The 24,938-nt window shown below is 42.8% G+C and overlaps 1 protein-coding gene across 2 annotated transcripts in view; it reads right to left on the bottom strand.

Moving 5' to 3' along the window:
- Positions 1 to 24,938, bottom strand: part of LOC126281023 (ras-related and estrogen-regulated growth inhibitor-like) — a 557,894-nt gene that overhangs the window by 248,169 nt on the left and 284,787 nt on the right. For both annotated transcript variants that reach the window (XM_049979811.1, XM_049979809.1), the window contains exon 3: positions 22,468 to 22,524. In XM_049979811.1, the coding sequence (XP_049835768.1) occupies positions 22,468 to 22,524 (57 nt within the window). The remainder of the gene's footprint in view (positions 1 to 22,467; positions 22,525 to 24,938) is intronic.

The following is a 24,938-nucleotide window of genomic DNA, read 5'->3' as shown; positions in this document are numbered from 1 at the left end:
CGCCAGGTCCTGATGGAATTCCAGTTCGGTTTTACAGAGAGTACTCTAGTGCATTGGCTCCTTACTTAGCTTGCATTTATCTCGAATCTCTTGCCCAACGTAAAGTCCCGAGCGACTGGAAAAAGCGCAGGTGACGCCTGTATATAAGAAGAGTAGAAGCACGTATCCTCAAAATTAAAGACCAATATCCTTAACATCGGTTTGTTGCAGGATTCTCGAACATAGTCTCACTTCGAATATAATGAATTTCCTTGAGACAGATAAGTTGCTGTCCATGCATCAGCACGGCTTTAGAAAGAATTGCTCCTGTGAAACGCACCTCGCCCTTTTTTTACATGATATCTTGCGAACCATGGATGAAGGGTATCAAACGGATGCCATATTCCTTGACTTCCGGAAAGCGTTGAACTCGGTGCCCTACTGCAGACTCCTAACTAAGGTACGAGCACATCGGATTGGTTCCCAAGTATGTGAATGGCTCGAAGACTTCTTAAGTAATAGAACCAAGTACGTTGTCCTCGATGGTGAGTGTTCATCCGAAGTGAGGGTATCGTCTGGAGTGCCCCACGGAAGTGTGGTAGATCCACTGTTGTTTTCTATCTACATAAATGATCTTTTGGATAGGGTGGATAGCAATGTGCGCTGATGATACTGTGGCGTACGGGAAGGTGTCGTTGTTGAGTGACTGTAGCAAGATACAAGTTGACTTGGACAGGATTTGTGGTTGGTGTAAAGAATGACAGCAAACTCTAAATAAAGATAAATGTAAATTAATGCCAGATGAATAGGAAAAAGAATCCCGTAATGTTTGAATACTGCGTTAGTAGTGTAGCGCTTGACACAGTCACTTCGATTAAATATTTGGGTGTAACATTGCAGAGCGATATGAAGTGGGACAAGCATGTAATGGCAATTGTGCGGAAGGCGGATAGTCGTCTTCAGTTCATTGGTAGAATTTTGGGAAGATGTGTTTCATCTGTAAAGGAGACCGCTTATAAAACACTAATATTACCTATTGTTGAGTACTGCCCCAGCGTTTGGTATCCCTATCAGGCCGGTTTGAGGGAGCACATAGAAGCAATTGAGAGGCGGGCTGCTAGATTTGTTACTGGTAGGTTTGATCATGACGCGAGTGTTACGGATATGTTTTAGGAACTATGATGGGAGTCTCTGGAGGAAAGGAAGCGTTCTTTTCGTGAATCGCTACTGAGGAACTTTAGAGAACCTGCATTTGAGGCTGACTGCAGTACTATTTTACTGCCGCCAACTTACATTTCGCGGAAAATCACAAAGATAAAACAAGAGAGATTAGGAGTCATTCAGAGGCATATAGGCAGTCATTTTTCCCTCGTTTTGTTTGTTAGTGGAACAGGGAGAGAAGATGCTAGTTGCGGTACGAGGTACCCTCCGCCACGCACCTTATGGTAGATTGTGAAGTATGTATGTAGATGTAGATGTAGATGATTCTCTGTAACTTCCTTTTAGAGGATATGAAATCCATATTTTTTAAATGCTAAGTGACTTGTGGACAGGCAGCCCTGTTGGTTTGATCTGCCTGTATTGGTGTACCCATAGACCAACAAAATACTTTCAAATCAGCGTTCTCTACAACTGCCATACTAGTAATTGCAGAAATTGGCACTGATGTTTGCCATGTGTGTCCTAAGAAAGTCTCATCGACCTTCGCAGCTTTACTCTGGTTGGATACGAATGACAGTCTCTCTACAAATCTACGAACGGGAGAAAGTGAGTGGGCAAAAGCATTCTCAGCCGACAAAGAGATTGCCAATGCACGCACCGTCGCTCGCGACTTTCGGTGCGCCACTCTCAACGTGTGCCGCAGAACGCATGCCAATGCCGGCGTTGTTGCACGCCGCCTCCAACGCAGATGCATACAAAAGAGTAGCCCCGAGAATTTACACAGACGGGTGGGTTCCCAGCAGAGAAACGGACCGATCACGCGCGGTCGGCCGCTACAAGTACCAACAAATGGGCGACACGCTACGGGAATGTCGGCGGCGACACATTCCTTCCCTGCGCCTCTAATAACTTTCACTGCGCGACCAACCGATCGGAAAGATTTAAGCCCTCCCGCTTCGGTAGAGCCCCGCTCCTTCACCGGCCGACAAACATCTCGCTCGGCGCGTCCGAGGACCGATTTCCGGCTGCGATCGGGCGCGCGCCTTGTCGAGCGGCGGTGAGGAATTGCCCCGCGCCCGCTTACGTAAGCGGTTTCATTGTTCCAGCGTCGGTGGAGTGGCTCCTGGGCGCTGCCGGTCGGAAGGCCACTGGGCCACGCGCAGAGAGAAATGAACGGCTGTCGGCGATAAGTGTCTCGCTCCGCTGTCCATGAATGTGTTGCTGGCGGTAGCGGGCGATCTGTTAGCAGCCGTCAGCGTCGCTCCCACACAACGCCTCAGCGCTACTGTCGATGCTGTCATTACCGAACGCTTAACGCCGCCCTACTCCGGTGCACTTTCGCCCTTCTTAACGCTTTCACTGCCACAGTTCTACTCCTGGATCCACATATATCCTTCCCAAAATCTTTTACAGTACATAGACGAGAGAACTTCATGCTTTAAATTAATCCCCATGTGAGTTTTAGGTTAGATACGTTATGTTATGTTAACCGGGGACCTAGAAACGATGGAGAGGCTCCGTCCCCGTTGCAGCCGCAGTGGTCCACAACCCACCCACGACGTCTACCGCAGTTCTCTTCACCCCTCCGACAACCCACAGTGAACGCAGGGATATTGTGCGGTTTGGTCCCCGGTAGACCCCCCAGGGAACGTGTCACACCAAACGCGTGTAACCCCTATGTTTTCGTGGTGGAGTAATGGTGGCGTACGCATACGTGGAGAACTTCTCTGCGCAGCAATCGCCGACATAGTGTAGCTGAGGCGGAATGAAGGGAACCAGCCCGCATTTGCCGAGGCAGATGGAAAACCGCCTAAAAACCATCCACAGACTGGCCGGCTCCCCAGACCTCGACACAAATCCGCCGGACGGATTCGTGCCGGGGACCGGGAGTCCTTCGCACCCGGAAAGTCGTTGTGTTACACAGCACGGCCAACCAGGCGGGCTTTTAGTTAGTTAGTTAGTTATAGGTTCCGTAGATCATTTGAACGATTCTTTTATCGAAATGATGTGCAACGAATCAATTTACGGGATATGTATACACGATCAATGAATGCACTTTTTTTATTTTACTGGTGACTCATTTTTTTAACAGAAATTCATATGCAGAGTAGATGGAGTTATCCAGGAGGAATTCCAGGAGGAATGACTTTGACTTACATTTAAAACATACTCTGTTACGTGTCATTTATTTTATGGTATTTGGCAAATGATCAAAGATTCCTGTAGCCGGAAATATTTGACTCCTTGCTGAGCCACTGACAGCTTTAATAACGTGTACTAGAGGTCATTTTGCCTTCTAGGATTGTAGGTATGGACATCAGTGTTCTTCTCAAATTGTTCTGGATTATTTATGACAAATGTAATTAGCGAATATACTTAATGTGACGGCCTAGCTCCTTAAAGAGTTACCTGCATTGTTATGAGTAAAGTCAAGCACCGGCAAGCCAGTCGGGAACGACAGGGAAGAGAAGGCTGTGAGATGAAATCAGCCAATAGCTCGCTGCCGGCCAGTGTGGCAAAGCGGTTCTAGGCGCTTCAGTCTGGAACCGCGCGACTGCTACCATTTGAACCAACAGCTCTCTGACCGACCCCTCTCCAGGAAGCCAACGCGACATCAGCACCCCATTTGTGAAGAGGTCAAAACCGCCGCGACCGACTTGTGACGCCCCAGTTTATGGTACAAATGGCTCTGAGCACTATGGGACTTAACAGCTGCGGTCGTCAGTCCACTAGACTTAGAACTACTTAAACCTAACTAACCTAACGACATCACACAAATCCATGGCCGAGGCAGGATTCGAACCTGCGACCGTAGCAGCAGCGCGGTTACGGACTGAAGCGCCTAGAACCGCTGGGTCACAACGAGCCCAGTTGAATAGCAGCTTCAAGATTAGCAAGTTCTATAGCAGCATCGACACCAGTCATTTCTCTTGTACACTTTATGTAGCACAGACTTGAAATTGTTTATACTGAAGGAGATCCATTAATTCGTAGATCACCCTTTGCTTGCGACAGATCTGTGTAATTGCGAAGTTAAGTATTATATCTTTTCATTTTGTAATAAAACTCGTTAAGACAATTTGTCTGAATTGTTTGTCTAGCGAGTACGTAAGATTCCTGGACTCACATATTTGAAGACTAGCACGGACACATAATATACATGACGTCCTTGGGTAAACGTAACATATTATTCTTAACTGCTCGGTTTTGTGCAATCGGTTCTTTCTTTCTAAGTGATGAGCTGCCCTAGAAAGTTATTCCATAAAGCGTTACTGAATGGAAAAGTGCAAAGTGTGCCAGGAAGTTAATTCCTTATTTTCCAAAATTAGAAACTGTGTGATGAACAAAAGTAACTGAACTTCATTGTTTAAGCAGCTCAATAATATGCTTCTTAGAGCTCACCTCTTCAACAACATGCACACCCCAAAATCTGGTGCATTTTATTCTATTTACTGACCTGCTCATGCGCTAGATGAGTTACTGATATCACTATATTTGTTGTAGAGAATTGAGTATAACGTGTTTTCTCAAAATTTATGGAGAGTCCATCTTCTGAGAACTACTCAACAATTCCTCGAAAAATTTCATTTAAAATCTTTTTTGTTGTTTTATTTCTAATGATATTAATTGTGACACTAATATCAAATGGAAAAAGTACTAATTATGCTTGTTAAATGTTAGCTGAATGGTCATTCGTGTAGAGAATGAGTGTGGAACCAAAATTGAAGCCTGTGAGAGTCCCTTCTTTGATGGCCGATATGGCCGTGCGGTATAGGCGCTTCAGTCTGGAACCGCGTGACCGCTACGGTCGCAGGTTCGAATCCTGCCTCGGGCATGGATGTGTATGATGTCCTTAGGTTAGTTAGGTTTAAGTAGTTCTAAGTTCTAGGGGACTGATGACCACAAATGTTAAGTCCCATAGTGCTCGGAGCCATTTGAACCAGTCGCTTTTTGATTTCAACCTAGTCACTAAAATTTTTTAAACTTCCAACATTTTTTGGTCATCCAGCAATCTGTTAAGTACGATTCAAAATAGCCATCCCTAAAATCATCAATTCCATAAATGTTGAGTTCTTCTAAGATAGTACCGCCGGGCGGATTCGTACTAGAGACCGGTACGCCAACCCGCTCGGGAAGCAGCGCGCTAGACCGCGAGGCTGGCCGGGTGGGCGTCTAATTTTAATTACATTCGTTTCTAGTGATAGCCTCGTCGTTGAGCGCCTATACCCCTCAATCACACAGATGCAGAAGATGTATGTAGCCATTGGTGGCAATTTTAAACTACTAAATCGACTGAAATAAAATTTTTATATACAAGATTTCAGTCTACGTAACTCCTTAATGAAATGATGAATTTCACCTTTCATAGTCAGTAAATTATTTCTAATAGCAATCATAAACGATTAATATATGTGACAGAAAGAAACAAAATCGTGAGTTTATAAAATACCATATGTCATACGCTTCCTTTGAAATGTGTACCACCTCCTCGTACATCAAACTGGTGCCGGGTACTTCATTGAGCAGATACCCCAAAAACGTTAGACATTATGCTCCATACAATGAGAACATTTCAGAATGAAAGTGCAGAACATAATTGACAAGATTTGGTATCAATGATACCTCTAGCTTTAACAGACCTCGCAAAACCAGCAATGAAATGGGCTACAGAATCAAATGGTAGATCTACAATGAGCGGAAAGTCATCAGATGGGACTGTTGCAGTGCCGTAAAGTGGCAGGAGAGAAGTTTTTCAGCGATTGTGTGATATAACCGTAGCATCCATGTAAAGCGCTTCACGGCTTCAAAGCTTCCCGTAGTTTGCATCTACCTCGGTTCAGAGGCAATCGGAAAGTGCTCTCGTTAGGTCCGAGAAGCCACTCTTGGGGCTCAATTTATTTTGGACACGTTGTCTCATAAGTCTCTCATAACTCAAGAGCACTGTGCTATTTGTAGCATAACGGCCACGACAGAGCCGCGCGTGTGCACTGTATCAGGTTTCAGTATCGATCCCCCTTCCCCCCCCCCCCCCCCCCCAACCCGTGGCCAACCGCCTTCTCCCGCCCCTTGTTCTACTACCAGCCGGTCTTGATTCATCTGGGAGGTAATGGCTCGGACACTATTAAACTGCCCACGTTCTTCATAATTTTACCCAGTTCTGGTTTATGTGCTTATAGTAAAAATATGCAGGCAAAGTTAATTTTGCTTAGTAAGACAGGCGTAAATTCTCATTAATTGAATCGTTCCTCACTGCACTTGTTTCTCTAACTAACTTGCTGTTTGCACATTTGCATGCAGTAGTTACTTCAGCAGTGAACGTTACACACATCACTGCTTTAACTAAATCGTCTTTGACAATAATCTCTCAATCCAGATCGCTAGAATCTTTTAACGCGGAAATGAAGTAACAGAACGTTCTTTTCTTAATTTAGCAAGATCCATACTGCACGTAAGAATTTTTCTTACTCCCGTATAGTGCGTGTCAGTATATTACCGGTTAGAAATGGGGAACAAAAAAATTCCTTGAAACCGGGAAATGTTTGTCGCTTAGTCGATTCCTACACAAGATAAATCTCTTTTCTGTATTCACAAAACCATTACATTTTAACTTATTCAATAAATACAGTCCTGATCGCATTTAAATTGTTTATTTTTATTTTTTATATGACCGGTTTCAATCTTCTAAGAGATCACCATCAGATCTTCATTCCTCGACGACAGTAGGAATCGCTGACATGAAGCAGGTCCGTCCATAAAGGCGTGGAGAACACAGCTCGTATCGTCGTACTATGTTCGAATCAGCGCCAGGGACTCGTTTCTGATGGGAAGCGACGTACAGGAAGATCTAATGCGACGTTCACAGTCCAAAGCAATTGTGGATACACTCAGAAGAATTAAATTCCGATAATTGTTACTGATAGGAGCAGTCGCTTTCCATCTGCTTCGACCTTTGCTGCATTAACATTCCAGCAAACGTTTTGAGAGCAGTGTCGAATACCGTGGTAACAGACAGTTGCCAGATGCTTCTAGGAAAGTAAGAGATGAGGTACTGGCGAATGTACATCTGTGAGGACGCATCCAGAGATGTGCTTGGGTAGCTCAGTCGGTAGAGTACTTGTCCGCAAAATGTGAAGTTCCCGAGTTCGCATCTCGTTCCGGCACACAGTTTTAATGTGTTACGAAGCTTTATTTACCAGGTGACGTCCCTACAGTGTGTTCTAGACATACAAGTAAATATAAGATGCTGCTCATAGCATTCCTATTGGATAGACCATACGCACAGTTTATGGTCTTTATTTTAAATCTTATGATTTTACAAAGCAGAAGTTGCTGAACACAGCCTTATAAACAAGTTTACGGCTATGCTGTTTTTTCGCGCCCGATATCATATCCTAAAATCAGACTGTCAAACATCAGATTATGCAATGCAGCTGAGTCTCACTAGCGAGTAAACCCGACAAAAATACCTCAAATTAGAACTCATTAGGAGGCCTACGCGTTCACAAGCACAAAATGATCGCGGAGACCCCTAGATCACGATGTGCTGTACTAAGTACAGAACTGGAGAGCGAATGTAATCTTACGGGTGGAAGCGTGTCTCGGCACTGCAGATACTGCCGAGAAAAGCAAGTTGTCTTCTTTCCAACAAGAGCGGTTGCGTTATTAGATCCTCTCCAACTCAAGTATCGAAGTAACCTCTGTCTTTTTTTTCGGCTTGCTTTTCCCGGACGTCACGATGACGTTGCGTAAGGCCACCACAGCAGCTACTGGAGAAAAGCGCCGATTTCCTCACTCTGCGACACGGTTAACGGTATAAGCACAGGTCAGATAGGACATAAACGTAATATTGATGTAGAAAATTTTCGTTTGCGAACGTCGTTCCGATATTGTAGTTTTGCCAAACACAGTCCGAAAACTGGTTTTGAATGACCTCCATAACAGTAGCTAACAATACGCCGAATAGTTTATCTTTCAAAGGAAACGGAGCCGGTACTACTGTTCATTTCGGAGATCGACAGAATCTTGAGCTGCCCATAACGTTACGATGATGTTTATCGGCCAATCAGCAACCAACTGTTGGTTACATAGGACTACCATAGCGGCTACCGACAAATTCGTTGATTTTCCTACTTTCCTAAAGGAGTAGTGTTTCCCCCCAACAGTACATCTCCAATATAGACTAATCTGTGGTAGCACAGAGTTACTTATCCACATGTTCCACCGATCATTTGAATCATTATTTTTTCGAAATGATGTTTAACGAGCCGCTTCACTAGGTACGCGTACCTTATCATGCAACTACATTAAAAAACAATTATTTTTAGTGGCTACCAGTTTTTGAATAGAAATTCGTCAATGAAATAGAAGAGGTTGCCCAAGAGAAATGATTATAATCTGGAATTAAAACTTGTTTTGCTACCTGTCATACATTTTAAGAAATTGGGCAGATGAACAAAAATTTTGTGCTACATATTTAACTCCTTTCTGAAGCTCTGACAGCTTTAATAATGGGTGGTAAAGTTCATTTTACCTCCGGTGTTGTAGGTATGGACATCACTGTTCTGCTCAAACTGTGAACGATTATTATCACTTTTTTCATTAGAGACTATATGCACTGTGACGACGCAGAAACAATATCTAGCCACTTTCTATGTGGTGAGTTACTCCAGGAAATTATTCCATAAGACATTATTGAGTAGAAATATGCCAGATACTTCAGGAGGCTGGGATGCATGTTTACAAGATTAGCAATTATACAAAGAGCAAAAGCATCAGAACTTAATTTTTTGAGATGCTCAGTAATATGCGCTTTCCAGTAAAAGTTTTCATCCATATATACAACCAAACGTTTGGAGTCGTCTACTAAGGAGACTGCCTACACTACGCCTGTCCATCCTCTTTTAGAATACTGCTGCGCGGTGTGGGATCCTTACCAGATATGATTGAAGAAGTACATCGAAAAAGTGCAAACAAGTTCAGCACGTTTGTTGTTACCACGAAATAGGGGAAAGAGTGTTACTGAAATGATGCAGGATATGGGGGTGGGCACCATTAAAGCATAGGTGTTTTTGGTTGCGGCGGAACCTTCTCACGAAATTCCGATCAACAGCCTTCTCCTCCGAATGCGAGAATATTTTGTTGATACCGACGTATATAGGGATAAACGATCAAGATGATAAAATAATGGAAATCAGAGCTCGTGCGGAAAGACATAGGTGTTCGTTCTTTCCGCGTGCTACACGAGATTGGAACAATAAGGAATTGTGAAGGTGGTTCGATGAACCCTCTGCCGGGCACATAAATGTGATTTGCAGAGTATCCATGTACAATGTAGATTTAGATGTAGATTCTACGTGATTTACTGACTTCTGCTCATATGCGACATCTGTTCTTCGTATGACTATTTATTGTACAGAACTAAATATAGAGTGTGTTTTCATAATTTAGGAAAAGTGAATTTTCAAATAACTACTTTATAATTATTTTTAAAAACATCATTCGCCATTCGCAGTCTCTTCTTTTGCTCTCTCTCTCTCTCTCGCTCTCTCTCTCTCTCTCTCTCTCTCTCTCTCTCTCTCTCTCTAACGGTACCATCTGAAAAAGGTACCAATCCTGATTCTTGAATGTTAAGTGGAAAGTCATTTAATATTTATGTAAGGAATAGGTATGGACCCAAAACTGAATCCTGTGGGACTCCCTTTTTTGTTTCTCTGCAGCCACTAAAACTATGTATCCTTCTAACATTGTTTGAATTATTGAGCACAACAACTTTTTGCGTAGGTAAATTTCTTGTCCAGACAATAACGTTAAGACGACATAGGTAAACTAATCACAACCGTAATTTGGCTACGGAAGACCAACCCAGTACCTCCCATTCGCCTTTGACAATGAATATTGTGGAAATCATAGAAATATGGAGCTCTAACAGAAGTCTGAGGAGACTAGGAATATTTTATTCATAAATGATGTAAGTTGCTGTTCTGCATTGATCGAATGAGCTGTCACAGGTTAACGCAGGTCCTTTCACTCAGCTGCACGTTTCCGCATTTTCTCATCCCAGTCGGACGCTGCTGGCAAGGCACGTCGCGCAAGCGGTATGTCTGCCCACACTTTGCGTCGCAGTTTCACCGTCCATTGTGGCTGCGACGCCGGCGGAACCCGTTCCGGTGACATTTACGTGGCTGCGGCTGGGGCTCTTCACTTTCCTGGCGGACTGCCTGGACGTGCGTGTAAATAACGGGGCGGGGCTGGTGGGGGAGGGGCGAGCAGGAAAGGGGACGCCTCGGCGTCGCAAATTTCCGCCGCTCTTGCTGCGACGCGGCGAACTCTCTCCCGTGCTCTGCGTCACCACTCCTGCCTGCAGAGCTGCTGCCGGAACTTGCACCCTGGGTGGTCGGTCTGATGCTGGGCCACTAACAGCTCTCGTCTCACTAGAAAAGGCACTCTTGTTTTCTAGACACGTCCACAACGCATTCCATACTAATGGCTCCTTTTTTGTGTCAGTTTTGAGTGTTCGAGCCACATTATTTTGAATCTAATAACTGTCGCCGTAGGAATTGTGATCTCTTTTGTCATAGTAAATAAACAGACAACGTCTGGGTCACAACTTCTTTTATTACTGACTGCCAGTCTCAATCTGCATTGCAGAGCATCTTCAGATCTGGAGCCACTTACTGCACATTGCGGCTCCAGACCTAAAAATGATATGCAGAGCAGACTGAGAACGAAAATGAGTAGCAAAATAAGCTGTGACCCAGGTCGTGTTTTTTTTTTATATTTACCGACTATCGTTTCCCTACAGCTTTGCTTGCGTACATGTATGTCACACATATTGCTCACATCTCCTCCAGCATCTTTTGTGTGTTTCCTCCTCCACCTTCTGTCCTGTGTTCTCACTGTCTAGGTTCTCTCGTCTCACTTCATCCCCTCTACCCTGAGTCCACCTCCTCCTTCCCATATCCTCCTCCCCCAATTTCTATGCCATCCCCACATGAATCTTATTTCTGTCCATCTTCACCTCCCCATTCTATCTGTCATCCATTCCCTCTCTCTCTGTCCATCTCCCATCTCCTCCTCCACCATCTCTTTGTTCATCTCCTCCTTCACCCTCTATATGCCTATCCCAGTGCTCTACGCCCCATTTTTGTACATCTCTTCCTCCACTACTCCTTCTCCCCCTCTCCCTTTCTTCACTTCCTCCTGCCTCCTCTCTATATTAATCTCCTCCTACCTCCTCTCCCTATTCATCTCCTCCTTCCCATCTCCATATTCATCTCTTCCTGCCCCCTTTGTCCAACCCCTAATATATCCTGCTCAAACTTTCTCCAGCTGTGCCCATCTGCACACGTAGCCCCTGCTAAACAGGTTGACCAAGCAAGATGATACTACTCCCACAACATGCCCATTATGCAGGACAGTTACATATCAAGGGCTTGAGAGCTTTTTATTTTTCCTCTGATATACAGGATGCTACACAAGGAATGTCTATAAAGTACGCAGACTCTAGTCCAACATAGCACATCTGTTGTGCAGAGCAACCTACACATCAAGAGCTGCCCCTGACACACAGGTTGCATGCAAATCAGCTTTTTTTGTACCTCCACTCTGATTGGAGATAGGAGGCTATAAACCAGAAAGAGCTGATGCTTATGAGGTTTTTCTTTTTGTGTGCCAGATTTGGTTAAAATCGATCATGGTGTTTGGGAGGAGTTTTCAGATATATATCAAATCAGCATGTAGCAGCAGCAGCAGAAGAAGAAGGAGAAGAAATGTGTATAGAACAGAGATGCATCAATGAAATAGAGACTTTCTAAAGGTGCATTGTGGCGATACAGTACACGTGGACTGCAGACTCCTTCGCCATTTGAAAAAGAGCATAATGAATATAGGTAACTTTCTGGAGATCATATGTAACTGAATATTTGCCCTACTTAATAGTGTTATTGAGCCTTTGCTGTTTGTTGTAGTTTCTATTAAAAGTGTATGGAGACGATACTGTAGACATGTGCTCACAAAGGAAATTCGCCAAACCGCCGTTCGTTTTCAGAAGTTATCTTATGTAGACAACTAGTTTCTGCATCTCAATAAATCTATCTTCAGGCCCCTATGCACTTCAGATATACATTGAGTGCAGAGGGGCCTTAAGATGGCGTTACTGATAAGCCGAAACTGGTTGTCAAAATAATTTCTCATAATGTATGGCTGTTTAGCGATTTTTCTTGATGAAAGTATTTGACCAACCTGTGTACATTATCCACAATGCATCATTAAAGATTGAGTAATGTGTGGCGGAGGGTACAGTGTTTCATTAGCGGTGAAAATCATGTGCACGACAAGCCATGGTCGAATCCACGTACCTACCCAACAGCATCTCAATTGCATCATCCATGTTTATCCCTGGACAGTTAGTGCACTGCTGGATACAAGCTATAATGTTTAGACAAGATATTATATATCCTCGATTATTGCACAATATTTGTAGCATTAGTTGCTTGGTTTCACGAGACAAAAGTCACTGAATAGAAACTTGTCGGAACTACTGTACCAACAAGAGGCTCAAAATGGCAGTTTTGTGAACACCACGATCACTGTATATATAATATGTATGTGTCGACACTGCGAGCTGGAGTCAAGAAATCCGTGGAGTTGCGAATTACAAATTCTCCCTCTGCAGCCGTTGTAGATGACATTAAAGTAAATGATAGGCTCTGATTTAAGAATGAATGACTTAAATATGCTATTATCAGGCAATGTGAGGTGCACAGTCTTCTGGAATAGTCACGGTGTGATTGTTTTGGGTGTCTAGGAGTCTACAGCAACTGACAACTGAAAACCGTGCAAGACTACGCAGACTAGGCTGAAAGCCCAATTTTCCACCACAGGAGAAAAAGAACTTATAGTTTCAACAGGATAACGGCAGGCCTCCCAACAATTTTGCGACCGTGGAACTAACGGCCAGTTAAGCTGGACTGCCCTACTACATCCACGTATAGTGCTGATTTAGCACATTAAGACTTCCATATTTCTAGGCTATGAAGGATGGACTACAGTGACCATCGTTTTCCAGAGTAAGGTGCTGTTGTCGAAGCTCTGACACAGTGCTTAGCCTGCGCTGGTTCAGGTTATTATGAGAACAACACTCACGCCTCTGTTTATCACTGGGAAAACTGCACGACGGATGAAGGTGACTATGTGGAAAAATGTCAGTTGGTTCAGCTCTTCCCCTGCTGAACCGTGTTTAGTGCTTTCTGCAGCTGTTGTAGATGACATTAAAGTAAATGATAGGCCCTGATTTAAGAATGAATGACTTAAATATGCTATTATCATTGTACTGTGTGATGCGAAAGTAACAGCAAATATGAAAAAAGGGATAATTAAAACAGAGATATTCCCAAAGACCCAGCTATCAGGAAGGAAGGTAACAAGGGTAATGTTCCGTCCATGACATGGTTATTACAGACGGAGCACAAACGCGAACTTAGAAAGGAAGAAGAAGGAAATAGGTGTTGCGTTTTCAAAGAGACCATACTAGCATTTAAAGAAACCGGTTTGGGAAAATATAAATTTGGTTGGGATTCCCAAGATTTTAATCGCTTTCCTCCTAGGTACCGATGCACACTCTTACAACTCGCTCAGCAGAGCCCCATTAACGGTGACGACTGCAACTTTCTACACAGTTTTTCAAACACTCAGGTTCTCTAAAGAAACTGTTATGGACTATCGTATTTGTGCTCACAGCTCCACATAAACATCAACAGGATTCTAGATATCGTTTTAGAATGTACAGCCACTTGTCAGTCATGTTGCGAAAACAACAGTAACATTTTGAAAACGTCAGGATCAAAATCATATAGACGATTGAGACCAAGAACTAACTGTCGAAAATGATTATTATATTTCCTATTATACAGTAGCTACATCTCTAAGCTGGCACGTGCGTGGAAAGTCACGACCACGTGTCCCAATCCAACAAAATTATGCCACTCATAATGAAATAGACGGCTAGGACCTTACTAACCAGGATCTGATGTTTCTACTGTAGTTATGCATACATCCTCAAGTAAGAAAATCAATTGGAGTTGTATCTGGCGATCGCTCTGGCCAGGACCTACAGGGAACAGGATTCACAGTCCCTGTCCAGTGGTGAGGGCACCTGTTGTTCACCTGTGGACGGACTGGAGCCTGATGGCGCGCTATAGTCCATTCACCGTAGAACCTCCTGGAGAACAGGAGCTAAACTCTCCACCAACAGAGGCAGCACATCTCGAATAGAGACTTGGAAACGCGTGTCATCCTAAGTGGCTGCAGGCAATAAGGTTCTCTTTGCCGATCTTGTATATTTTTCTGGCCCACAAGTTGATATATAATCGCTGCTGATGTTCTGAGACGGACGAAGCGTATGGATTTTATCAATGCAGTAATGCGATAGTGGCAGAGGGAAACATCGCTACAAGTGAAAGAGGCTTCATCCTTCAATAACACAAACTGTAGGAAGTTTAGTACTGCAATAGCGCACTGGATATCCACTGAAAAACTGAACTGCGAATCATTTGGTTCCAGTACCCGCACACACTGTTTTTGAGATGAGGTATAACAGGTGCTCCATCGATGCATCCCACACTTACAAATAGGTAGACACCTACCATTAATGTCACATGTCCTAGCGATCTAACACCGTCAAATTCTACTGTGCGAACAACCTGACAAGACTTTCCATTAGATGCTAAAATGTTTTTGGTAATAGCGTCTTCTCAAGAAATAAGATGGGTTTTTATATTTTTAATCTGTAGTTTTTAAGCACGAAAGTCTAAGGAAATCAGCCTTCGTATGTAAGGAACCGGACACTGAAGACAATGGAAGTAATTAAAATGTGCTGCAAATAACATAGTACAGTCAAGTGCTATGAGTGAAACCATTAGAAGATTCTTACTATTAGAGAGATGAGAGGGACAATATCTTGTATCCTTAATCAGATTTGACAACCTGGGGATAAGTGGGCTAAAAGAAAAATAGGGGTGGAGAAATGCTGATGTAGATTAGATCAGATGAATCAGAAAATTTGTTGTGACAGATATGTAAAAACTATGAAATTCACGAACATTAGATACGGTGGTTGGAACACAACAAATCAAGCCGCCAAGTCATAGTAAAAAATATTAAACAAATAAAAGTAGAAATATTTTGGTAATTGATGTTATTACGTTTTCATCTGGAGTTCTGGGTGTAAGAAGCTCCAGCACTATTATGGTCCAAGTTTACGGCTGTGAAAAGTATTAAAGAAGCCACCTAATGAGGCGGTATTCCTTAAACACACGCAGTGGACAGCACAACAGCGCGTACTGTGTCACTGCTTACGAGTTTCCGTCAGCCCGTCTTTATGGGCCGTTAGTAATACGTAATGAGCGTCTGTCATACGCCTCCGCACATTAACGTTGCCTCTCGTACCATTTGAATATTAACGAAACGTTTCAAGTGTCCTCCGTAAATGTCACCTTTCTCACACGTTTCTTGGTTTTATTGCTAGCGAGCAAATCAGCAGGTTTGATTTACTCATGTGGCGCGCGTGTAGTCGAATGTGACCCCATACTGTCATTCTAGAATGGAAATATTTGATTACTTTCTCTGATATTCGCTCAGTAGAAGTTTTCTCGGGAAAACGCTTCATTTTTTTACTTGAATAACGATAACAAAACTAGCAGCTGTGTTTGAATGTAACGTCGTTTATTCTTTTTAACACATACTACTAGTTTTGACAACACATGGTGTCATCTTCAGTTGTCGTCTGACCATGCTGGGCTTCTTATTGCCATACATGGTACGAAATCCATTTTATTTTGGCCGGCGACATTTGATTCTATTCATTGCACATGAAAACGGTTGTGGATGGCAAGTTACGTTCGGGGCCTGAAGATAATACCATGTGGTGTCGAAACTTGAAGTATGTGTTAAAAACAATAAACTACGTTAGATTCAAATTCATCCGCTGGTCGTTTTATCGTTATTCAAATATTATGTGTCCAGCAGCAGTCACACTTTCCTTGACGGATTACCAGACACTCTTCATTTTTCTAGTTATACGTAGGCTGCTAATCGAACGTTTGGTTCAAAACGTTCTTAATACCGTGATTTTTTTAATATATGACTGTCTGCCGATATTTAAGGCAGCTATGTAAAGCCGCAATATTGTCCAACATCAGCAGATGTGATACACTTAACTTTTTGTGTTTTCCTTATGTTCATTCATTTCAGTCATATGGATGTTGCATGATCTCGTTTTTGCCTCTCAGTTCAGGGATAGAGGATATTTTTAGACAAAAAACACTTGTCACTGATAATTCTGGCGGGAAGGAAGGAAGAGGCTAGCGGTTTCAACATCACCAACGACATTTTCAGCTGTCTAGGAAAAAGTTGTCAGGTCCTTTAACTGAGTACGCGAGGAATGAATGCGTGCAATGGAACATATGAACCACCTTCGTTGCATTGATGCCCTTCACCTTTAGAGCCGCTAACCATCAACGTTTGGAATAACATGGCAGCAAATGCTACAAGCAGACATGAACATCCATTGAGGTAAAAGGTAAACAATGTATAAGGAACACATCGCGTGAGGAACACATTGTGCAAATCCATTTGATAGGGCTGTCACCAGTATTTTGTTAATCGTATACTGGGTATATATCCACTCAGGTGGCTTCTATTTGAGGAATTTAAATCACATTATTACACAATCGTATCTTCAGTTGTTCGTATACTAGATGTTCTAATTAATCAAAATGCGTATAAGACAACCAAATCAAAATGGTATTCACGGAATTCAAAGAGGCGTGATCTATTTGAGTATCGTGCTGTTGTGTCGAGGTCCGGTGTGTCGGCCACGCTGTGGATGGTTTTTAAAGCGGTTTTGCATGTGCCTCGGCGAATGCAAGCTGGTTCCCCTTATTCCGCCTCAGATACACTACGTCGGCGATTGCTGCGTTAACACTGTCTCCACGTACGCGTTCACCATTTTTACTCTACCACTCAAAAATTGGGATTACACTCGTCTGGAATGAGACGATCCTAGGGAGGATCCACTGGGGGCCGAACCGCACAATAACCATGGGTGAGTAGCCTGTTGTGAGGTTGTGTACCACTGAGGGCTTCGGTGAGGACGAAGCTCCTCCGTCGTTTCTAGGTCCCAAAGTTCAATACATACATACATACATACATATATAAATCGTGTTGTTGTGGTCTTCAGTGCGAAGACTGCTTTGCTGCAGTTCTTCGCGCTAGTCTATGTTGCTCAACCCCGCTTCATCTCTACACAGCTACTGACACCTATAGCCATTTGAACCTGCTTATTGCATTCAAACCTCGGTCTTCCTCTACAATTTTTACCTCCCACAACCCATTCCATTATCAAACTGAAACCTCTGATGTTTCATGACGTGTCTTATCAACTGATCCATTTCTGTCAAGTTTTCTTTTTCCCTCCAATTTGATTCATCAGAATCGACAACATACCAACAGCAACAACGACAGTTCAGGTATACATGCCGAAATCGCAAGCTGACAAGAGAGAGAAAGTGTATGAGGATATTGAAAGGGTAATACAGTACATGAAGGGAAATGAAAATCTAATCATCTTGGGGAATTGGAATGCGGATGTAGGGGAAGAAGTAGAGGAAATGGTCACAGGAGAATATGGGCTTCGTATTAGGAATGGGAGAAATTAATTGAGTTCTGCAATAAATTAGTTACTAATAGCGAATACTCTGTTCAAGAAACACAGGAGGAGGACGTAAACTTGGAAAAGGCATGGAGATACGGGTAGGTTTCAGTTACAATACGTAATGGTCAGACAAAGATTCCGAAATCAGATACAGGATTGTAAGGTGTACAGAGGAACAGATATAGACTCAGATCACAATATAGTAATGAAGAAGAGTAGGGTGAAGTTAAACAGACTAGTCAGGAAGAACCAACGCCCAAAAAGTGAGATACGGAAGTCAGATACTGGATTGTAAGGCGTATCCAGGAACGAATATAGATTCATATCGCAATATAGTAGTGATGAAGAGTACGTTGAAATTAAATAGACTAGTCACGAAGAATCGATGCGCAAAAAAGTGGGATATGGAACTACGCATTTCCAAAATGGGCGTTCACAGAAGTTCTAAAGGAAAACGAAGGTATAAAAAAGGTAACTGCGAAAAAACCATGGGTAGCAGAAGAAATACTTAAGTTGGTCGATGAAAGAAGAAAGTACAAAAATGTTCAAGGAAATTTAGGAACAAATAAATACAAGTAACTTTGGAATGAAATAAATAGCAAGTGCAGGGAAGCTAAGCCGAAATGGCTGTATGAAAAATGTGAAGAAATCTGAAACGAAACGTTTGTTGGAAGGACTGAGTCAACATACAGGGAAGTTAAAACAATCTTCGCTGAAACCAAAAGCAAGGGTGGTAGCATTAAAAGTGCAATGGGAAGTCCACTGTTAAATGCGAGGAGAGAGCGGATATGTGAAAAGAATACACTTAAGGTCTCTGTGAGTGAGAGGAAATGCCTGATGAGGTGTAGAAGAAGAACCAGGAGTCGATATAGAAGAGATAAGGGACGCAGTATTAGAATCAGAAATTAAAAGAGCTCTGGATCACTTAAAATCAAATATTGCAGAAGGGAAAGATTACATTCTGTCAGAATTTCTTGATTGGGGCAAGTGGTAGTAAAAGTACTATTCCAGTTCGTGTGTAGAATTTACGAGGCTGGCGATATACCCCCAAACGTTCAGAAAAACGTTATGCACATCATTCCAAAGACTGCAAGAGATGACAGGTGCGAGAATTATCGCACTATCAGCTTAACATTCCATGTCTCCGAGTTGCTGACAAGAATAATAAACAGAAGAATTGAAAAGAGAATTCAGGATGTGTTAGATGAAGACCTGTTTGGCTTTAGGAACGGTAAAGGCACCAGAGAGGCAATTCTGACATTGTGGTTGATAAAGGAAGCAAGATTAAACAAAAAACAAGACATGTTAATAGTATTTGTCGATGTGGAAAAGTGATAGAAAATGTAAAATGGTGCAAGATGTTCGAAATTCTGAGAAAAATAAGGGTAAGATTCCGCAAAAGACGGGTGATATACACTATGTTCGAGAACCAAGAGGGAATAATATCCGTGGAGTGAGTAAATCGTAGAAACACTAAAGTAATGAGAAGTAGCAGAAATGAAAACAGTGAGAAATTAAACATCAGGATTGGTAACCACGAAGATGAAGGAAGTCTGCTACCTATGCAGCAAAATGACATTGTCTGACAAGAAAGTTGTCGAATGTCAATGTAACTCTGTACACTTACACACTATCTGCCAACAAAGTGCATTAGTGCTGTTACCATGTGTGGTACGGTATATAAGGAGAGTAAACTAAAGCAGATATTGTGTGATGAGCGAAGAACCCGGAGGTGAATTCCCTGGAACATTCTGTCAGCTTGCACCAAAGGTCGGAGACAAGCAGCACCATGATTAGGCAAATATCGTTCCAAGCGTAGGCTGGCGTTAACATCACAACACAAACGACTACGTTTCGTTCCGTGACCGGGAATCATGGACTATCGATGAATGGCTTCACATTTCGTTCAGCGATGAAGTCAGGTTCTGCACTTTCCTGGATAACCAATGTCGGCATGTATGTTTGCGAACAGGAGAGAGGAGGTCCCATTTTTCCACCGCTTTGACGAAGCACCGAGAAGTTACTCCTAGAGTCTTGGTTTGGGTAGAGTCGGTCACAGCTGGTAGTGACTGAGGGAACCCTGACGGCACAACGGTACATCACTAATATCTTGCGTCCCCATGATTTTCCTCACATGCAGCAGTATTAAGCTGCCATTTTTCAATAGGACAATGTTCCTCCGCACATGGTACATACACTGAAGCGCAAAAGAAACTGGTATAGGCATGCGTATTCAGAGACAGAGGTATGTAAACAGTCAGAATACGGCCCTGCGGTCGGCAAGGCCAATGTAAGACAACAAGTGTCCGGCGCACTTGTTTGATCTGTTACTACCGCTATAATGGCAGGTTACCAAGATTTAAGTTAGTCTGAACGTCGTTTTGTAGTCAGCGCACGTATGCTGGGACACACCCTCTCCGTCCAAGGTGGCGATGAAGTGGGGATTTTCCCGTATGACCATTTCACGAATGTGCCGTGAACATCAGGAATCCGGCAAAACATCAAATCTCCGATATCGCGGCGGCCGGGAAAAGTTCGTGCAAGAACGGGACCAACGATGACTGAATACAGTAGTTCAACTTGACAGAAGCGCAGCCCTACTGCAAATTGCAGCAGATTTGAATGCTGGGCTATCAACACGTGTCAGCGTGCGAGCCATTCATCGAAACATCATCGATATGGGCTTTCGCAGCGGAAGGCTCACTCGTGTACCCTTGATGACTGCACGACACAAAGCTTTACACCTCACCTGGGCCCGTCATCACCGGCACTGGACTGTTGATGACTGGAAACATGTTGCCTGGTAGAACGAGTCTCGTTTCAAATTGATCGAGCGGATGGACGTGTACAGGTATGGAGAAAACCTCATGAATCCGTTCAAGGTGGTGGAGGCTCTGTAATGGTGTGAGACGAGCGCTGTTGGGGTAATATGGGTCCCCTAATACGTCTAGATACGACTCTGACAGGTGAGACATACGTAAACATCCTGTCTGAACACCTGCATTCACTCATGTCCATTGTGCATTCCGACGGACTTGAGCGTTTGTAGCAGGACAATGCGACATCACACACGTTCTGAATTGCTACAGAGTGGCTCCAGGAACACTCTTCTGAGTTTAAACACTTCCGCTAGCCACCAAATTACCCAGGCATGAACATTATTGAGCATTCTGGGATGCCTTGCAACGTGCTGTTCGGAAGAGATCTCCACCCCCTCCTACTTTTCCGGATTTATGGGCAGCCCTGCAGGATTCACGGTGTCAGTTCCCACCAGAACTACTTCAGACATGAGTCTGAATTCATGCCACGTCGTGTTGCGGCACTTCTGCGTGCTCGCGGCGGCCCTACACGATATTAGGCCGGTATACAAATTTCTTTGGCTCTTCAGTGTAGGTGCTCATGCACTTCTATCTTGTCACAAATGTTCGTAATAGAGCGCACATACTATGCTTCAGAGCAGAAGAATTTTATATCCAGAGAATTCCCGTCTCTGTGAAATAGACTGAAGAACTTGATGCCTGACCAGTTTCTCAATGGGCCATCAGAAAAATGTGTCTATATGATAGGTTTCAATACCGTTGAACTTTGTCGATTTAGAAAGCAAGTCTTAGTAGCATATTTATTTCGATTTCGAACACAGGTCTTAGTTGCATATTTCTCTCGATTTCGAAAGCATATTTCAGTGTTTATGTACGTGTAGTCACACTCCGTTCGCACATTTACAATTGCGTACTTTTTCTATAGAAATTCTTTACTTCATATTTTGTCTCTTGTGAATGGAAAAGCTGAGCAAGTTACATTACAACAGCTCAGAGAATGAAGAACACTTAATGACTGTCACAATGATGAAATTCCTTATATAGTCACCTTTTCAGCATGTATGGCAGCATCTAATTTCACATAGTTATCTTTAAATGGGATCGTTTATCAAATTAATTAATCGCTAACATTGTGAATGTAATTAGTGTCGCATAAAAACAAGTAGTATTTCAAATTTTGAATAGCCTATTTCAACGGCTCTCCATTTTGCAACATGTGTGGGTCTCAGCGCTCAGCGAAACATATAACAATATATGAGACAGAGAGAGAGAGAGAGAGAGAGAGAGAGAGAGAGACAGAGAGAGAGAGAGAGAGAGAGACAGAGAGTCTTATATCTGGAAATAAAATGGGTATATGTTTTCTCCATTTCTTTCTTCTCCCGTGAAATTCCCAATCCATATATTGCCGCAACTTCCACAGTGTTGTTACTGATGATGGTCTGAATGGGCTGCCATTCCCCAAGAAACCTTGCAGCACCTGACTGAACGTATGCCCGCGAGAGTGGAAGCTGTCATCAAGGCTAAGGGTGGGCCAACACCATATCGAATTCCGGTATTAGCGCAGGAGGGCGCCACAAACTTGTAAGTCATTTTCAGCCATGTGTCCGGATACTTTTGATCACATAGTGTATGTCATTCTTCTGTGTGTCTTGAAGTTTTCGTGAGTGAGTAGCGTGCACTACTGGTTATGTACAGAAAGCTCTGTAAGATTATCGGAAATAACCACAGCAGCTGTCAGAAACAGGGAATGACAGAGCTTCCCACTGAATGAAGACCAATACACTTCGTGGTACTTACCGCTGTTGGAACTGTACTCCCCGATGTATCGCTTGGTGAGGTAGCGCACCGTGACGGCTGCAACAAACAGAAAAAGAAAGCAATGTCAGTACCGCAGTTGTGTTGACATCTGGAGGTAGAATCAAACCGTACATGCCATCTTAAGAGAATGTGAAGTGTCTGATACGCCCGCTAAGAGCGAGCAACGAATTCCAGAACATTTACTTCCGCGTATACTACTTCCAGCCGTTTTACGTTAAGTCTTATGCACTTACATACATACAGAAGGCAGTGAAATAAGTAAGGGAAATAAGTAAGTTACAGATTTACGCTCTACTTCACCACTGATAAAAGTCTGAAGCTTTGTCAAATAAAAGAAATGTCATGAAATTAATTATCATTAACGTGAACTATTTTGTTGTTTCACTGGAATTGTTAAGATAGTGGACGCGTTGTACAATGAATATTCGTTCTAATACCTTACAACTAACCGTCATTCAGGTAAACCGCCATTCAGGTTTTTCGCCTCCAAAGTGAGTTCTTTTTACATTTCTTGAAGCACACCGCTAAAGACATAGAGAATCGGTGGTCTGAGCACAAGGTTATATCTCAGCATATCTTTTGTACCCCTAACGTATTTATAAAAGCGTTACAATAACACTTTAAATAACCCCAGTTGTTCCCAGTCTTGTAAATCGAGTGATTGGAGTAATATTCCTCTATCGTACGAATTCTTCTTTCTGTACTTAAGAAACTCATTTCTTGGTGCAAGTACTACTCGAACGAATTATCTGTTTATACTAGCACCAATCACATTTACGTAATCCTATATATGTACTAATCATAATACAGCTATTGTCGTTAGTACATTATTTACTTGGAGCAACAAATAATCACGAAGAAAAATGTGTGTGTCCAGCGGTAAATGGCATAGTTAAAAATTTTTATCAGTCATTATAAATGCTTGCCTGCAAGTCAACTACGAAAGAATCGGAAGATTTAACATCTTTATCGACAAACGGTACGAGATATATCAAAGGTACAAATTTATCTTGACCATTGTAGCTCTGCTTGACTGAGTACATTACGTTATTTGCAGACACTGTACGTGCACTGCGGTTTATCAATAACTATTTTCATCAACATAGCAACGTCTCGTGTTTTTGGCAGGTTAATTGCAGGAAAGAACCTAATGTGAGATATCCGTGTTTATTAAAATATCAGGTTCAATTATTGCCAGTAGGTTCGCAGAAAAAGTTCAGTTAAAGTGTAATAAAACAACCACGCTTTGAATTTTTGGCGCTACGGGTAAAAGTTTTTCTAGCTAGCAGTTATGAGAGCCTCCCTCAACAAATAAACATAGTTTACGATTTAATTTACGGTTCCAAACAAATGATAAATAAATACTAAGAAAGACAGCACAACTCAGTTTCACGTTAAATTATCCTCAATGCCTGGCACGTTTTCATGACTCATATGTGATTTAACGCGAACGAGAGGGGTCTATGTAGCTGCGAGATACACGTTAAACAAGTAAAGCCCATTTCAAAATGACAACCAATGTTTCTCTGCAATTTTTTTCACACTTTTAATGTATTCTTTGTGTGAACTCGAAAATAAAAGGTTCTGATAAAAGAGGTTCATTTGATGACTGCGATAAATGCGGCCTTCCAAATCATTAACAATTATTTCCTTTCCATTCGGATGCAACTTTTAATTATGGCCAACTATGTTTTCCTCGCATATTTTTAAACTGGTTTTCTACTACTCTCTGATAATCAAAAGAAAATAATAAAGAAACTTTGAATTTTATGTAAGCAAATGAGCAACAGGCACAGTACAGATGGAAATCTCTTCCAGTGACATCTAAAGCGGCTGTTAATGGCTGTAATATATAGCTACAAACATAATGCGTCGTTGCGCGTCGGAAGTTTTACTATATGTATATTCTTGTGTTATCTACGTCTTTCAGAAGGCACGTAACTCTTGCAAACAGCATTAAGAGCTGCACGAATTATTCCCTACCCGCTACGAGGTGACAGTAAATCCCACTGTTAGATCGATTGCTAATGTTGCATTGCAGGGCAGGGAGTCATAAATCTGTTGCAGAGCTCCGTGTGATGAAACGTGGTGGCTGGCAGGTAGTATGTAATCGCGATACACGTTTGCCGGCGTAATAACCGCTTTACCGTTCCTCGGCCTTCATTAGCCACGGAATGGCACGTTTTTGCGTGACATTCGCTTCCGCGGGACTGCTGTACGCCGTGCATGTACGTTTCTATGGCGCCGCGAAATGGTTCGTCGTGACTGTGCGTCGGAATGTACGCACTCTGCGCTATCTGATCCCACTTGGCTGCTAATTAAATGAACTATGGCCGCACGACCGTTCACGGTACAAGCCGAATGCAGCCGTCATAACTCCCGTCATAACACAAAGAAGAAAATCGAAGTCGTTTTGCGAAGCACCGGCCCGCACCACACGCTAAGTTCAA

Source organism: Schistocerca gregaria, chromosome 1 (genome assembly GCF_023897955.1).
Source record: "Schistocerca gregaria isolate iqSchGreg1 chromosome 1, iqSchGreg1.2, whole genome shotgun sequence".
In the NCBI taxonomy this organism is placed as follows: Eukaryota; Metazoa; Arthropoda; class Insecta; order Orthoptera; family Acrididae; genus Schistocerca; species Schistocerca gregaria.
This window is presented reverse-complemented; position numbering and strand designations above follow the sequence as displayed.